At 34.5% G+C, this 17,475-nt stretch overlaps 3 protein-coding genes across 9 annotated transcripts; 2 read left to right on the top strand and 1 right to left on the bottom strand.

Annotated features, from left to right (window-relative positions):
• Positions 1-375: 375 nt before the first annotated feature.
• LOC107867538 lies at positions 376-8,188 on the top strand. 7 transcript variants are annotated; one of them, XM_016713825.2, is made up of 3 exons: positions 376-654; positions 2,366-3,149; positions 7,829-8,188. In XM_016713825.2, exons 1-2 carry the CDS (start codon positions 454-456, stop codon positions 2,663-2,665), a joined length of 501 nt encoding a protein of 166 aa, XP_016569311.1. In that variant the 5' UTR covers positions 376-453; the 3' UTR covers positions 2,666-3,149; positions 7,829-8,188. The 7 variants fall into 7 exon arrangements, 1 of the variants encoding a protein (XP_016569311.1); XR_001673224.2 differs by lacking the exon at positions 376-654 and adding an exon at positions 1,604-1,784; XR_001673223.2 differs by lacking the exon at positions 376-654 and adding an exon at positions 1,885-2,045.
• Positions 8,189-9,764: 1,576 nt separating this feature from the next.
• On the top strand, positions 9,765-14,318 carry LOC107867537 (FBD-associated F-box protein At4g10400). The gene is made up of 5 exons (XM_016713824.2): positions 9,765-10,374; positions 10,959-11,010; positions 11,100-11,747; positions 12,055-12,198; positions 13,710-14,318. The coding sequence occupies exons 2-5, from the start codon at positions 10,966-10,968 to the stop codon at positions 13,821-13,823; spliced, it is 951 nt and encodes a 316-aa protein (XP_016569310.1). The 5' UTR covers positions 9,765-10,374; positions 10,959-10,965; the 3' UTR covers positions 13,824-14,318.
• A 360-nt stretch (positions 14,319-14,678) lies between these two features.
• Positions 14,679-16,738, bottom strand: LOC107867536. Its single transcript, XM_016713823.2, has 2 exons — positions 16,008-16,738; positions 14,679-15,805 (listed from the first exon to the last, which is right to left on the bottom strand). The coding sequence occupies exons 1-2, from the start codon at positions 16,273-16,275 to the stop codon at positions 15,081-15,083; spliced, it is 993 nt and encodes a 330-aa protein (XP_016569309.2). The 5' UTR covers positions 16,276-16,738; the 3' UTR covers positions 14,679-15,080.
• Between the last annotated feature and the right edge of the window lie 737 nt (positions 16,739-17,475).

Raw genomic sequence — 17,475 nt, 5'->3', positions numbered from 1 at the left:
ACAATAGAGATTACAAAATTAGAGTAGTCACTCTAATTAACCAAAATATCCCAAGAGAAGAACCTCACAAGATCACTCCAAAAGAAAAGGCTCACAAAAGTGTTTCCCAACACCCACTCTCTAACTTAATACTCTAATAGGAAGGGAGAATAAATACAAGAGAATGAAAGAGAACTCTTGAAAATTGATATGTTACGAATGAGAAAAAAAGTCCCTATTTATAGAGATATAAATGAACTTGTTGATGTTATCCATAATGAAAATGGAAGATGTAAATTTCAACATTTGCATGTGAATGGAAGAAATTTACAACAAAATTTTTGATAGCAACTTTGTTTGACAAATAGCAACTTTGCTTGACTAGTCTAAACAATAATCTTCAAAAGTATTTGGCAGCAACTTTCTTTTACAAAGCAAGTGAATCAAAAAAATAAACAAAGGATACATTACAAAATGTCTGCCTACCTTTACTTTGCTGGTACTAATTGGTGTGTATTTAATATTCCCCAGGCGTATTTGGAGCATTACAGGGTTCCTGAACTTCCTAAGCTCAAGAAATTTGTGGTATCTGTGTTGGCATGGTCCGACGCGAGTGTCTTAGGTTGCACAGATGCCACGAGGGCTGCTCCACACTTGGAGGAATTTGAGGTGAAGGTAAGTATCAAGTTTGATTTGATAATTTCGAGTTCTGGTTCAAGAAATTTGTGTTGCTTGAGCTACAAAACTTTAATGCAGTTACATCACCAATCTTGGGTAGAATAGTTTAGGACTAGCTGGCGTGAGCATGTGTTGCTTAACAGGCATCGTTATTTCTAACTGTTTTACTATGCCACGCTTATGTGAGTGTCCACTCTTCAATAGGTTGTGGACAGATGTGTCGACATGTGTTTCTCTTTCTGAATGCATTGGGATCTAACAGTAACTTGTTTGATATGATGGATTGACTCCACAATGCAATTTTGATTTTGGCATTTCATTGGCATCACTGATTCTGCCAGCGACTTGATCGCTGACTGTGATCCTTTATCGTCAAGATTTTCATTCCTTTATACTTGGGAAAAATAGAAATTTTAATGTCTCTATCCAAATACTGGATAATGACTAGGGTGCTGTCCGACTTTTCATAAAACTAAGACTGTACTACCAACTTGTCCTTAATTTATAAACCAGTTTCAGTAGAAAACTAACCAGCTAGAAATTTGAGATGTAAGTTGGAAGTGTATAGGCCTATGAAGGATGAGTGGATCGAATAAATTAAGGTAGTGGAGATTAGGGCTTGCATGATGTTTTGGAGATAAAGTGAAACATGGGATAGGGGAGGATTGTTGGGAGTTGGTATCACAACCAAATTACTCGAGGAATGTGGATTTGAATAATGGTACTCCGTCCGATCCATTTTATGCGACATACTTTCCTTTTTAGTTTGTCCCAAAAAGAATTTCGTCTTATTATAAAAAAATATCCCTTTTTACCTTTAATGAAATGATTTATAACCACACAAGTATCTAATGATAGTTATAGACCACAAGTTTCAAAAGTTCCTTTTTATCTTAAACATTGTGCCAAGTCAAAGAGTGTCACAAAATGGGATGGAGGAAGTATTTTCTAGCAATGGAGGTAGTGATTCAGAGACATCATAAGGTAGAGGTCTTATGTTAGGATTATGATGACATGCTCTCTTTGGGGAGTAAAGTTGACCCTTTTTCTGGACATAGCCACAGCGTAGAGCATTTTGTTCATGGTTACAATTAAGGTGATTAAGAAAGGGCGCATTCAAGTCATAGGTAAGTCTTAATAGATTATTTTGCTCTCCTATATATAGGCATCTCCCAGGGTCCCGATTTGACATATGGTCGCATGGGTACCTCTCTATGACTAGATCTATAACAACAAATGTGTAATTTTTATTTTTTGATTTTCCTTAATTTTTGTAATTAATAGCTGTTGTAGATTCTTGTATTAATATTGCTCAATAGACTTGGGTAGCAAGTAGTTTCCTAGTAGTCAAAGTCAATCCTTTGCTGATGAAATCAGCAGTCTTGCTGGTAAATTCTTGGTCACCAATTAAATTTGTCTCAAAAGGTCTGCAGCCTTTTATTTGATAAAATCCTTGCTTCTCATAATGAAACAATTGGATGTTTACTACATAATCAAAATAAAAGTTGTATGCATGGATTCTATCAAATAGGTTGCTGGCCTTGTAACCAGAGATCTAGTACATAATGTACCAGTGAGGCACATTCGGGAGTTGTTTTTTCCTCGATATTCAGCCTAGTGATTTGATTCTTCTAATCATTTATTATATACTACACATATTTGTCGTCTTGAGTTTAAGTGTGGGCTCAATTTTCTTATTGGTGTGCAGGTGTTTTGGATGCAACCCCAGAGGTCAAAAAGAGAGTGTATTAAGGCTGTTAGATGTCCGCACCATCACCTCAAAGTGCTCAAGTTGCTTGGATATTATGGCCGTATGAGTGAACTTGAACTTGTTAGATACTTTCTGGAAAATGCTACTGCACTTGAGAAAATCATTGTTGATCCCTGGTGTCAAGATCTGGTCACTTTGACCCCCTCTGAAATTCAAGAGGGGGAAATAGCAAGAAATTTTGCTAAGCTCCAGCTTGAAAGTGAAGTACCCCCACATATTGAGTTGGTAATACTGTGAAACTAAGTTTTTATGGAAATAATGTGTTAGTTTTCGGATTATGATTGTATTTCTAAGGGAGCTTATCGTTTGATCTAATTTATATATTGAACCTTTGTTTATTTTGCCTAATTTTCTCAGCGGATATCAGGTTGGTTTGTGATATTTATGTCTTGTGTCAAATATACCATTGTGATCTAACGAGAAAATTATTATTTACTCCTGTCTCAATTTTTTTGTGCTCCTTGTATGAGCAAAGTATATTTCTACTATTAATAAGTGAAACTCCTTTGGACTACCAAGGATGTTTTCGGTATTATGCATTTGTTAAGGAATAATTTGGAAATTCCATCTTCATTGCTCAACTGCTACGTTGAGACTTCCAGCTTCAGCTGTCCAACTTGAAGCACCACACGTGGTTTAGATTCCCCTCCACCTTTTGCCCTTCTTCTCTCTGTATGAAAGTAACAAGTTTCATCTCTTTCCTTCCATGCCTCTCTTCCTGGTGAGTTTTCTTTTTCCTCCTCTTAATTTTTTGCTCAATCTTACATTAATTTTAGTAGTTTGATTTCTCTTTGATTTTATCATTTACCTTGGTGTTGCCAGAAAATAGACATCTTCTTTTGCTGGTAATTCTTCCTTCTATTTGACCATGAGTTGCTTGCTATTTATTTACTTGCATCACTGAAATGTTTGATGGGTTGTATGGAGTAATCTATAGTTTCATACAGAATTTTGAAATTTTAACTAAAAGGTTCGAAATTGGTGTTTCAAAATATTAATTTGAGTTCAGAGATGGACCAATAATTAAAAGACTTGCAGTGCTGACATACATGAGTTATGATAATTGGGATTGTGAAGTACAAGAGCAGGGAAGATGATGGGTGAGGGGTGAAGTAATTAGTCTCTGTTTTGGAAAGATGATAGGTGAGGAATGAAGTAATTACTCTTTGTTTTAGTCATATATTGGTCTCTTGGTAAAGCTGAAGCTGAGATCAGCTTATGTCTTCATAAATGGTATGTTGTTGCTTTTTTGAGCCGAGGGTCTTTTCGAAATAGCCTCTTTACCTGACAAGGTAAGAGTAAGGTTTGCATAAACTATACCCTACCTAGACCCCACTTGTGGGATTATACTGGGTATGTTGTTTTTGCTTAAAACTGAGATCAACTCTCACTTCCATCAATTACCAGGATCTCTTTGAGAATAGCTCAACAAAATGGGGAAGGAAGGTTGGTGTATAGTTGTAGAGAGGACCTAACATCATAGGCCAATTGTCTATTGAGTCTCAACTCATCTACAAACATAATTAGGATTTAGGCTGTTTACAATGTGCCACATCACTGTCCTTTTAGGCTATAATCGTTCAACTTAAGTCCGAATTCAACATATTCAAGTGTGATTCGTTATACAGCTGTGTAGATTTGGGGAGGTGAGATGGGAAATGGATGATCAGGAGATTAACATTTCCGACTAATGTATTTGATCATTATCAGGCTGAATCAAAGTATCTATAGGGAATAATTACCATCACTATGAGTCCTGAAGAAAATGATCCTTTGCACTATGGATAATAATTGTTGTTTGATTTGTCATTTAGGCCATGAGGAAAGCTGACCTATAGAACCATGCCTCACTTGTATTTAGCTAAGTTCTTTTTTTGTCAACTAGGTAGTGTTGATAAAGTAGATTCTGTTATATCTGGATAACTCCAACTCTTATCCCAGATATCTTGTCTTCTTAAGGAGCTTCTCTCTTCTGCTCTGTCCCATTTGTTTAGTGACACCACCATAATTTGTTCTCATGAATATAAAACCTTTTCATGTGATACTGTTTTAGCTTTGTTTGTGGAGTAAAAAGTTAGATAGTGTATAGAAATTTATGTTGCTCAGACTCTCCAAAATTATCAACGGGCGTGTCAGATACTCCATAACTAGTGTATTTTTGGAGAATCCGACATGAGTGTGGCATTAAAAGTGAAGATTCCGTGCAACTTTAGATAGGAAGGGGCGAATAGAGCAGATTTCACTCAACAATAATATTGGTACTCTGGAAACAAACAATAGATGCAAGGAAAAAAGAGAATTGCAATATTAAATGTGAGTGGGGTCTCTTTGGTCTGCCAAATCATTTGTAGATTGGATATCGATGGTGAGTATAACGATGGTTATATATCATGTCCCATATCATTTCTAGACATGTAGACTGAGATTTTGCGAAATCTTATGGCCTTTTGATAAATATGATGTGAAGACAGAAGTACTGTATACAGTAGTAACATCAATGTATGATGAAGAGCTAAACAAACATGAAACATAAACTAGAAATTTTAGGAGGGTATATTACCCAAAAGGCCTTTAAATACCGTGCTCTCTCTCCAAATCTAGGGTACATATTATGATCAATTGCATTAAAGCTTTCACCATGCGCAGGATCCGGGGAAGGGCCGACCGCAGGGTCATATGTAGATATTTCTCCATGTTTTTAATTTTCATTTTCTTTCTCAAAACCTACTTTAAACGAGCAGTTCTTTCTTTCTGTCATTAAGTTTTATTAGTGCAACAGCTTTTACCTTATGCGCACTTGGTTTCTTTTCTTTCTGCTCTTGTATTTGGTAAAATTGCAAAAGCCAGTGCCCGGTAGGATGCGTTGCTAGTGATTATTAACAGAAAAAGTAACTCATACCCAGAAGCATCTCCCTATCATGATATCTATGCGTAGGAAGTTAATTTAGATCAATTAACTTGATATATTAGTTCTTTAAGTTTGAGATTCCCCTCAAAGTTTCATTCCTTATTTTTAATGGGTAATAAGTACTTTTGAAAGGGTAAGTGTGGAGAAAAACAATATAAAAAATCAAAACTGCACCTACTATGTAGTTGTGTAGTTGACTCCTACTGTTACAGTAAAGCTTTAAGGCTCTGTGATTGTATCTTATTAAGTTGCAGAATAAGATAGTTTTATACTAAGAAGAATCAAACAATTCATGAAGCTCAAGTATCAGTTTTTGTTGCTTGCATGAATTTGGAGTCGAAAATGTACGATTGTTTGGCTTTTTGCTGTCCAACAGAGCCTAGAAAGAGTGTCATTTTTTTGAGCTCAAATAGGAGATGGACAACTGTATCACGTGCATCCTTTTTCTTAACGTTTCTCCTTATACATATTAGTTCTATGTTTTTTTTATTGCTTTACGATCCTCTATTATTGGGATTTTATTGCTCAATCAATCTCTACTGGTTTTTGCAATTTAAATGTCAAGCAAAAAACAAGTAATCCCTGCGTTTTTGATTTGTTTGTTTGATTTTGGTTGGCAAGGAATTTAAGAAAGTAAAGAATACTTTTGAATTTTGTGGTCTTAAACGAAAGATATGTAGAATGAACCAAAATATTCTTTAATCTTGTGGTCTTAAACATTTCATGTGTAAACTCGAAATTAAGAAGTTGGTAAAAAGGAAAAGAGATATACTTTTTGAAATAGACTAAAAAGAAAAATAAGATGAATAAATTGAAACGGATGGAGTAACTAATATAGCCAAGTGTCAGTGTCTTTGGTCATGCATATCCAGATAAATTTTTCAGTGGATTGTATTACAAAAACATGAGGAAATAATCACATAGCTCCTCAACAAGAATGTATATATCGCATAGAATATCAATTACCCCTGAACTTGTCTTGTTTTAATCATGATATATTTGAACTTTGAATAGTCCTAAGTACCCTTCGAACTTATTCTTTTAGTATGTCGCGTCTCCCTTTTCGGCCCATTGTCCACTGCGTGTAATACACGCATGGACACGTGGATAAAAATGCTGATGTGGCTGTCCACGCAGATAATATCATTCACTTCCGTTATATTTATCCTATATTAAAAAATAACTCATTTCTACCCTTAATTATTCGATTTCTCTCTAAAAAAATTATATTTTTCAATTTTCTTCTACTCCAAAATAGTGAAAGGTATAATTTTCTTCGATCAAGATATTATTTAAAAATTTACATTTTTTTGTGTGTGTTAAAAATATGAAATTTTTTTTTTTTCGGTTAGTGTTTCATAATAGTTTCCGATTAGTGTTTCTATTAGGATTTTGAGGAGACTCACATGCACAAATATGTTTCTTAGTATAATTAACGGAGTAAGAAATTGCAATTTAAGTTAGGGACGTACAAAAATCAAACCGATAAAAATGTTATTGATTTATTGTTATAGGGTTAACGATTTTTTAATGATTTTATAAAAAAAATTATTGGGTTATTGATTCGATTTTGATTTTTTTTACTGGTTATTGGGTAAATCGATAAACCAATAAGTTTATGCTAAACTATTATTTTACATTATATACATATACATATATATATATATATATATATATATATATATATATATATATATATATATATAAAAGTAGAATTTTGGTTGCAACTAAGATTCGATTTCTTTTCATGTTAGTTACTACTTTTTTTTATTTTATGAGTATTTTCTTATCGGTTAAATCAAAAATTAAATCGTTACGGACTAAAAATCGATAATCAATATAACTACATTCTCTTTATTATAAGTATATGTATTAGTTTTTTTAATATTTGTTTTGTTATTATCTTTTAAAATATCTGCTTCAATATTTAGTATTACAATAACTCATATGATATATATACTTAAGATTACAAAATTGAAGCATAAAAATAAAAACTGGAGTTTTAGATTGAATCAATAAACGGATAAATTTTTTTTTTAGATTAATAAACGAAATTTTTACAAAATTAATAAACGGATGAAAGTTTTATTTTATAAACTAATTAAGAGACAATCATGAGTTTTACAAAATTTATAAATAGATGAAAATTTTTTTTAGATTAGAAGTAATGGAGGAAGAGGAATAATTGAATTTTTTGAAAAAATTAAAGAAAAGATTTTATTTTTTTCATTTTTTAAACTATTAAAATGGCTGATTTGGCTTAAAAATACTTTATCACGCACGTGATTGAGTGTGAAACCCAAACATTTCGCCACATCAGCAAAAAGGGTCACGCGACGTACTAAAAGAACAAGTTCAGGGATACTTAGGAGAAATCAAAGTTCAGGTGTATCATGAATAAAACTCGACAAGTTCAGGGTAATACATACTTCTCTCTATATGTTATTGTCAAAATTCCAAGTGATGGTAACTTCTTAATCTGTGATTTGTAGGATGGTTGGACCGAGAGTTGTGAATGCAAGTACTGCTGGGTCTGGATAGATTTGAGAGCAGCGAAGCACTTCTATGTCGGTCATTAGTTTGATTAATTCAGATTCGTGCGGGATGAAGCTACTAAATGGATAAAGAGAGTGTTTGAGAGTGCTTATAATTTGGTCAAAACAATTTATAAGTATTTTTTTATTTATATTGATGTTTGACAAAATTTTATATTGCTTAAAATAAGTTGATTTTGGCTTTTTTTTAAGTCAAAAGCAATAAGCAGCCTAATAGGTGCTTATTTTTTTAGAATTTTAAGTTGACTAACAAAATTATCCTCTTATCCCTTGCAATTAAAAGTTATTCCAGTTTTACCCTTGTGTAATTAGAACAAAATATTTTTTTTAGAATTTTAAGTTGATGTGTAATTTTTAGAAAAAAAATGGTAGTTTGTAAATTATCAATGGAAGTTCGTAAATCATCACTGGAAATCATTACTGCCGCCATTTTGATGTTTGAGTGCTACTGTGGAGTGTGGACTGTAGTCCATGTTCATACCCGACCCGAATGAATATAATAGAAGGAATAATGAAGATCAACATTATAAGAAAATGAAAGTTAGTAAATTACACCTTAATGATACGAAGCAATCTTTTCAAAGAGTCTCATTTCATCTCTTAAAAGAAAAAATTTTAGCGCGCAAGTTAATAGTCATTCATGAAAATTATTGAGGAGGTCTGAAAGATGATGAGCTCCCCGAGGAAACAGGGATTCCTCGTGTTGTGTCTATCCGCAATGGTGGTACCCAAGTGTAAACCAAAGTTATGAGTGAGTACTTGTGATGTGAAAATCTGTATCGAAGCTCTTTTATCACCATTTGCTTTACAGGACTGGTGGTTCAATTTTGCACTTTTTTGTTTCGTAAATAATCGAATATACCCTTAGAATACGTTTTTCATTATTAATGAAATGCAAAAGCATAAAATTGTTGCACTAAAATTTCACTAGAATATATAGAAGCTTACACATGCTTTTTGATTTTTCTTAAAATCAAGTTGTTTCTCTTCTCAGTTGCCTTAATTTTTAGTGCAGTTTTCACTTCGAAAGAGTGGCAGTTGCTCGATTGCAGGTGCCATAAGCATATAGCTCTTCCTACTGCTCTAGAATGCCCAAGTTTGCAAGCCTTTTAAGTTTTAGAAGCCTTTTAGATCAGAGTTTTCAGTTTTCACCAGCTCACAGATATTTTGCCGCAGAACGTCAATGCTAACTGCATTGCAAGCTATATTACTAGAGATGACTGTCAAAGTTCAGATAGTATGTAGCTAAGAAGAATAGAACTAAGAAAGTAGAGAGAGAAAATGTGTGAATCCTCAATTGGAAAATGAAAGCTCAAAACTCAATTACTCATAGCAGTAGAGCTTATATACTAGGAGAGAATATCTGTAACTACCTAGACAGCTAATCGACAGCTCACTACTTCACATAGACTAACCACAAACAAACTTAACTGATTTGCTGACGCAGCAATTACAATAAATATCTTGTATTGTAAAGCTAATCGCAACACCCCTCAAGTTGGAAGGGATGTAATCACAGCCAACTTGTGAAGAATCTCAGAATGCTCAACACCAGTAAGAACTTTAGTGCGGATGTCTGCAAGTTGTGGTTCTGTGTCAATGTGATGAAGTGATATCACTCCATCTTGTAACATGTTTCTTACAAAGCGACAGTCAACCTCTATGTGCTTTGTCCCCTCATGAAACACAGGATTTCTAAGAATATGCGAGACTGATTGACTATCACAAAACATGGGAATCGGACTAGGAAATGGAACACTAAGATCAGTAAGCAGCCTACTTAACCAAACGAGCTGAGACTGATTGACTATCACAAAACATGGGAATAGGACTAGGAAATGGAACACTAAGATCAGTAAGTAGCTTACTTAACCAAACGAGCTGAGTGCTGCGTATTCAGCTTCTGCTAAAGATTGTGAGATAGTCTCCCGCTTCTTGGACTTCCAACTGATTGGACTAGCACCACCAAGTACTATATATCCAGATACTGATTGCACCATACAGCAAACTCAAACGGAGTTGTCATTATAACATTCTTCGGTAAATCTGCCAAGATAATTTAACCATTAGCTGACAATTGCACATTCTGGATAGCCAGTTGCAGTAGCCACTGTTTCAGTAAATCATCTGCAGTATTAAGGACGCTATTCTATACGTCTATCATGCTTACTTCTTAGTTATAAGGTTATTATAACTTTCACAAGTTAAATCTGTATTAGACGAAGGGGAGTAGCTTATAAACTAATAAATTTTCCACTCCACTCACATGCACATAAATACTCTCACCAGCAAAGACATACAATTCCCCACACGCAATATTTTTCTTCTTTTTTTTTTTTTCTTCAAGGAACCCAGATATATACATGTCACGTTTATTCCCACTCCACACAGACAATCACATTTATTTTTTTTATTCACTTTCTTGCTCTGCAATTAACGCCACAGCACACAAAATTGAGGTCCAATTCAGCTAAAAATTGCAGGTCCAATTCTTTCTTCCTCTCATTAATTTGTTTAATTTTATACCTCATTTTTGGTCTAATGATTCATCAATAGTTTTGCTTAAATGGGTTACATAATTTTTGTTTGGGAAAAATAGAGAAGCAATTAGTGGTTCGTAAATATTTAAATTGAAGTGGACTGGAGTGTTACGATTTGATTTTGAATGAACAGAATTGAACATTGATTGGGCTGTCGGAGTTCCATTGTAAATATGGAAATTTTGGGGACTCTACTAAATACTCCAAATTCAGTTAGGTTTCTTGTAGGCTATTTTATCATAAATCCTATCTCATGCCTAGGGTTACTTGAAGAGTCATCTCGAATAGCCTGGGATGTTCATACACAAATCAAGTCATCAAATACTACCGTTGTTAAATCCGAAGATCGAGAAATACACTCAAAAAGAATTGTACTCATATTCTATTGTGCATATCAATACAATTATGTTTCTTCATATTCATATTTTATTTGTGATTGTAATTTATTTTCTATCGCATGAAAATTTGATACAAACAAGTACTGAAAGAAAAATACAAACTGTAGCGTAATTTAAGTTTTGTTGCAGGTAACTCATGGACAAAAGACTGCAATTTTCGAATAATTTTGGTCTAAAGAAGGTAAATACTGCTACAAAACTCGTGCTACAATTAAATCTTTTTGCATGGATTGAATTGATGAAACTGCTCTTTTCTGTTATATCTTTTAGGATGGGATAAGTGAGTTGCCTGATGAAATTGTGGTACACATACTGTCCTTCCTTAGCTTTAAGGAAGCAGCAGCCACCAGCGTCCTCTCCAAGCGGTGGTTACACTTGTGGACATATTTTCCTCGCCTTGATTTTGATGGCACCAAACTAGTAGAGAAAATAGAGCTCTATCCTAAGCTATATAAAGAGATGAATGAAAAGTTTGTTAGATGGATTAACAACACTTTGCCTATGTGTAAAGCTCAGAGATTAGACCGTTTTCGTATTCTTTTCGCTATAGACAAATTCGTCCCCCATGACATTGACAAGTGGCTTGAGTTTGCCTTTGCTAGGAAAGTTCAAAGGTTAGAGTTGGACTTAAGAGTAGGTCTGGACGAGCTCTATTCAGATGTTGATGACTGTTATGCTTTCCCTGGACAACTCCTCCTTCGTAATGTGTGTCAACCACATTTAGACAACCTCCCACCTCTGTGGCATAATTTTAAGAATGTAAAAGTATTGTTACTCAAGGCTGTAAATGTGTCAGACAAAGTTCTTGAGTTCTTCCTGCACAATTGTCCGTTTCTTGAAGAAATGGTGGTTCATGGATCGGATGCGTTGGTAAATCTTCAAGTTGTTGGTCCTTCCCTCAAGTTGAAACTCTTGGAGGTAGTGTTTTGCTGAAAATTAAAATCACTTCAAATCTGTGATACAAACCTTGTAAGACTTAGGACTACATCAGGACATAAATTAGTGCTTCGTAATGTTCCAATGTTGATTGAGGTAGATATTGCGGGTTCAACGCTCTGCACACACATGCTGGATGTAATATCGCCTTGGGTTTCATGTGTTCTATCTCAGTTGGAAGTCCTCAAATTGTTTGTTAGAATTGGCTGGGTCAGTGAACCAAATTTTTAAATGTCTACCAACCTTTACTTTGCCTGGTACTAATTGGTGTGTATTTAATATTCCTCAGAAATATTTGGAGCATTACAGGGTTCCTGAACTTCCCAAGCTCAAGAAATTTGTTGTATCTGCATTTGCATGGTCCGACGCGAGTGTCTTAGGTTGCACAGATGCCATGAGGGCTGCTGCACATTTGGAGGAGTTTGAGTTGAAGGTAAGTATCAAGTTTGATTTGATAATTTCAAGTTCTGGTTCAAGAAATTTGTGTTGCTTGTGCTAGAAAACTTTAATTCAGTTACATCACCAATCTTGGGTAGAATAGTTCAGGACTAACTGGACATGAACATGCGTTGCTTAAGAGGCATCGTTATTTCTAACTATTTTACTATGCCACACTTATGTGGATGTCCATTCTTCCATAGGTTGTGGACAGATGTGTCAACTTGTATCTAGCACCTAAAACTGACTTCCATCAGTCATTACTATTCCACTTAAGTTCTCTTACTAAATGCCTTGGAATCTAATAGTAGCTTGTTTAATATGGTGTATTGACTCCAGAATGGAATTTTGATTTTGGCATTTCATTGACATGACTGATTATGTCAGCGACTTGATAGCTGACTGTGTGACTGTTTCATCAAGATTTTCATTCCTCGACACTTGGGAAGAATAGATATTTAATTCTCCGGAATACTATCCAAGTACTGCATAATGACTGGTGTGCTGTCCAACTTTTCATAGAACTAAGACTGTAATACCCACTTGTCCTTAAGTTATGAACCAGTTTCAGTAGAGAACTAACCAGTTAGAAATTTGAGATGTAAGTAGTTGTTGGAAGTGGATAGGTAGGCCTGTGAAGGATGAGTAGATAGAATAAATTAGGGCCATGGAGATGAGGACTCGCATGATGTTGTTGGAAATAAAGTGAAACGTGTGCTAGGAGGATTGTTGGGAGTTGTTATCACAACCAAATTACTCGAGGACTGTGGATTTGACTTATGGTAGTTCTAGCAATGGAGGTAGTGATGTAGTGAAATCTTAAGGTAGAAGTTTTATGTTAGGATTATGACGAGAGGCTCTCTTTGGGGAGTAACGTCGACCCTTTTATTGGATACAACTAAAGTGATTAAGAAAGGGTGCAAACAAGTCATAGCATAAATCCTAGCAGAATATTTTCCTCTCCTATATATAGGCATCTCCTAGGGTCCCAAACGTAATTTGACATATTCCCACATGGGTGCATAACAACAAATGTCTAATTATTTTTTGTAAGTTTTCTTATTTTCTGTAATTAATAGCCGTTGTAGAGTCTTATATTTGTATTGCTCAATAGACAGACTTGGGTAGCAAGTGGTTGACTTGGTAATCAAAGTTCATCAGCAGTCTTGCTGGTAAATTCTTGGTCACCAATTAATTACTCTCACAAGGTCTGCCGCTTTTTATTCGGTAGAATCCTTGCATCTCGTATTGACAATTGGATGTTTACTACTACATCATCAAAATAAAAAGTTCTATGCAACGATTCTATCAAATAGGCCGGACGCCTTGCAACCATAGATCTAGTACATAATGTACCAGTGGTGCAGATTTTAGTGATTATAGGTTCACTTTGGGACAAATTAACTTCCTGTTGAGTTTTCATGAATTGTATTTTCCTCGATGTTCGTTCAGTCTAGTGATTCTTCTACTCATTTTCAATATACTACGCATATTTCTTATTGGCAGTTGATTTGGACCGAAGCCCCGGAGGTCACAAAGAGAGTGCGTGCAGGTTGTAAGATGTCCACACCATCACCTCAAAGTGCTCAGGTTGCGTGGATATTATGCCCGTATCAGTGAACTTGAACTCGTTAGATATTTTTTGGAAAATGCTACTGCGCTTGAGAAAATCATTGTTGATCCCTGATGTCAATATGTCTATTTAAGCCCTAATCAAATTCAGGAGGGGCAAATAACAAGAAATTTGGCTAAGCTCCAGCTTGAAAGAGAAGTACCACCACATATTGAGTTGGTAATACTGTGAAACTAAGTTGTTATGGAAACATTGTGATAGTTTTCAGTTATTTGCATCCTACCATTTGAGCTAGACGAGAAACCTGATTTAATATTGTGATTGTATTTCTAAGGGAGCTGTATGTTTGATCTAATTTAATGTCGACTTAGTTTATTTTAAATTTTCCATGTAGTTGAACTATTATTCAAATTAATAATATTTTTGTTTAATTAATTATATATTTTAAAAATACATATTTTGTAAGGGCACTATGCACGGCATGTTTGACAAATTTTAGTATTATAACTATAGTGCCTAAAAAGAAATAACAAGTCAATACTAAATTTGGAACCAAAAAACATCAATTCAAATTATTTCTTTTTAAAAAAAAATAGCATAATACCCTTATGTCATTGAGACAGTTAACGTACTCCCTCCGTTTCGGATTAATTTTTTTTCATTTTTTAAAGAAAAAAATAATAAATAGTATAAAATATAGGTTATCCTAATTTAACAAATGTAGACTAATTTTTTTCTCTTAAATATTGGATATAATTTTCAAATAAAAGAGATAGTTGAAAATAATTATTACCTTTCATTCTCAAGAGTTTAAATAAAGTGGTAACTATTTTGGCACAGATTTTTTTTGATCTATTATGACCGTTAAAATGGTACAGATGAAATAGTAAGGAACACTTATAGTCAGAAAATAATTTTATAATCCTTCTCTAAAATACATACATTGGTCAATGAAACAACAAAATACAAAAATAAATTGAACAAAAAGAAAATCTTTAGAAGAGTATACACAACTGTTCCACACTCCCAAGAATCAAATGCCAAAAGCTCGATTCTTCAGAGTTTAGAACACCAACACAAATTCAACATAATTAACAATTCCAAACACCAGAACAATATATAATGCTATATGCAGAAATTATATAAGTGAAAAAAACAATAAGCATGAAGTTGATCTCGTAAGCTGGTCCGACCTATTGCTCTTTCTTTGTGTCTATTAGGACTTGGTTCATAGGTACAACCTTTATAACACTGTTATTTGGAAGGCTGAAATTCCTTAACTGACGTGTTGTATATGGCGTTAATTATTTTTTCCAACTTCGACTTTTAGATAATTGATCTCTAACACCACCTACAACCCATGTCTCCTTTGCTATATCTGAAGAAAATCTGTGGAAATCACTCCCATATCTCATCACTACTAAGTTTTCGTTTTTCTTCTTGTTTTCCATTTCTTCCATTGTTGATTCTACTTCCATTTCTTCTTCTTCACTTTCCTCTTCAACTTGTTGTTGTGTTTCTTGAAGCCAGCTTTTCGGGGGAGCAGAACGACAACGCATGAGTAAAAGTGCATTAGGTGGTGGCACACAATTAGGAACATTATCATCGTCATCATTATCATTACCGCGCTCTTTAGTGAGCTCAGTTTTCGGGTTTTCATCTTGCAAAACCATGAACCATTTGGAGAATACAGTTCTTGAAGCTTCTTCGTCTTCATCTTCATCTTCGTCATTATTATTTATATCTCTATGTGTGTGATTCGCTTCTCGATTTAATTCTTCATCCTCATCCTCGTCAGAAGTGATGTCATGAGCTGTTGTTGGAAATGAACCAAAGCATCGAAACTCAAACCTTATGTTACGAAGACATGTCAAGAATTGCATTACATCTTTCTTGATTCCAATTGCTTCCATCCAATTGGCACCTTTTTTCTTTTGAGACTTTCTGTTGTGTAGCTTCTCTATTTCTTCCATCACTGATTGCCAATTCTTGCATGATTTACCCTGCTTTGGCTTTACCTTTATCTGCCCTGCATATAGAGACACAGTAAAAATCAATCTTTCATGGCTCAAAACACTAATTTTCAAGATTTGAATACTAAAAAACACTCTTTATAATTGAACTCATCCCTTAAAAATGTTGTTGCATACATGTCAGATCGACATGCACCTAGTGCAATTTTTGAAGAGTCTGAACAACGTAGCTGTAAACTATATACATGTACAAAGTACCTGCACAAGTGACTTTTGGGGAAGTGGGCTCTGAAATAATCTCAGAATTCTTGGATTTTGACCAAAGTAGAGGACTAGATTGGGCTTGAACACCACCAATCCTGGTGCTAATTTTCTTGAGGTCGTGATTGTGGTGGCGTTTGGTGGAATCTGAAGGTCTTGCTGGGCTACATATTGGTTTTGGCATAAGGGTTAAATGTGCTCTTGATGGAAAACATACTAAAAGATCTGCTGAAGGAGGTCCTTTCCCTCTTCTAGTACCTTTCATTGTGTGCGTGTATGTGGGTGTGTTTTGTTTCTACTTTCTTCTTGAATGTTCTTTAAGCTATTTTGAGATCTTGGGGTTTGAAGAAGTGTAGGAATGATGGTGATGGTGATGATGATCTTTAGGGACTTTTTCTTTTCTGAATATTGTGCTTACAAGAGCGAGTTTTTAAAAGAGAACAAAGAGGGGGAGGCAACAGGCTTTCTTTTATTACTTTTTGTTGATGTGCTTCTTTTATTACCATCTGTTTGATGGCGCACTTTTCTAATTATATATTCACCTTTTTGCTCTCTCTGTCTAATGGGGTTACAAGAGTGACCTTCCTTTCTTTCTGTGCTAGTCTAATACTTATAATCCTTTCATATTCTTCGAACAATAAAGGAATGTGTTTAATGAAGGGTTGGGTTAGGGTAGATGTTGCAGAACCCGCTTAGTTTTAGACTTGATGTTTTAGTTCTCTTTCAAAAAAAGAAAATGAAGCATTGGGTAGATAGAATTATAGTTGGAATCATAATTGATGGACTTTTTCTATAAAATATGAAAATCTGGGATAAGTTTTAGTATTTTAGAAGAGCTTACCAAATATATTTTGGCCAAAAACCATGTTTTTGTAAATCCTGGGATTTTTTGCCAAAATTATTTTTCAAAATTTGACGAGTTTTATGACCAAGCACATTTTGTCAAAAATTTCAAAAAAAAAGGTTGGAATTTCTATGCCCAAATTGGTCTTTTGTTGATAGGCAATCTCTCCTTTACCATCTGTTTGATGATGCATTTTTCAAATCATCCACCTTTTTGCTCGCTCTCTTTTTCTCTGTCTAATGGGGTCACAAGTTCCTTTCTTTCTTAGCTAGTCACTACTTTTTCTCCAACCCTTGCCTAACAACTAATTATTAATTTTAAAATAAAGAAAGACCAAAATATTATTGAAGAAGAAAAAAAGAAAAGTAGTTCAAAGAGATAATAAAGAAAGGAAAAGTTTAGATGCCCACGAGCTTTGTTTCATGATCCAATCATACCATCAACTTGTGAGACCATGCCAGCCAGCTTAGGCAAGGGTCATGCCATAGAGCAGCTATTTGGCCACAAATTCACCCAACCAAATATATGCATATTTCAAAGTCCCTTTGCATAGAACAATTCTATTTTTTCTATTTTTGACTTGGAGAAATAGACAGGAGATTAGCTTTATTGCTAGACAAC

This window comes from Capsicum annuum, chromosome 4, assembly GCF_002878395.1.
Source record: "Capsicum annuum cultivar UCD-10X-F1 chromosome 4, UCD10Xv1.1, whole genome shotgun sequence".
Classification (NCBI taxonomy): Eukaryota; Viridiplantae; Streptophyta; class Magnoliopsida; order Solanales; family Solanaceae; genus Capsicum; species Capsicum annuum.
The sequence above is the reverse complement of the archived record's forward strand: the minus strand, read 5'-3'. Positions and strand labels throughout refer to the sequence as shown.

Bases quoted from the DNA above. Each gene is read 5' to 3' on its own strand.
- LOC107867536 (XM_016713823.2), bottom strand. From the start codon at position 16,275: ATGAAAGGTACTAGAAGAGGGAAAGGACCTCCTTCAGCAGATCTTTTA. The intron at 15,806-16,007 runs GTACTTTGTACA...CTCTATATGCAG, and splicing joins CCCAAAAGTCACTTGTGCAG to GGCAGATAAAGGTAAAGCCA.
- LOC107867537 (XM_016713824.2), top strand. From the start codon at position 10,966: ATGGACAAAAGACTGCAATTTTCGAATAATTTTGGTCTAAAGAAG. The intron at 11,011-11,099 runs GTAAATACTGCT...TATATCTTTTAG, and splicing joins ATAATTTTGGTCTAAAGAAG to GATGGGATAAGTGAGTTGCC. The intron at 12,199-13,709 runs GTAAGTATCAAG...TCTTATTGGCAG, and splicing joins TGGAGGAGTTTGAGTTGAAG to TTGATTTGGACCGAAGCCCC.
- LOC107867538 (XM_016713825.2), top strand. From the start codon at position 454: ATGTCTGCCTACCTTTACTTTGCTGGTACTAATTGGTGTGTATTTAAT. The intron at 655-2,365 runs GTAAGTATCAAG...ATTGGTGTGCAG, and splicing joins TGGAGGAATTTGAGGTGAAG to GTGTTTTGGATGCAACCCCA.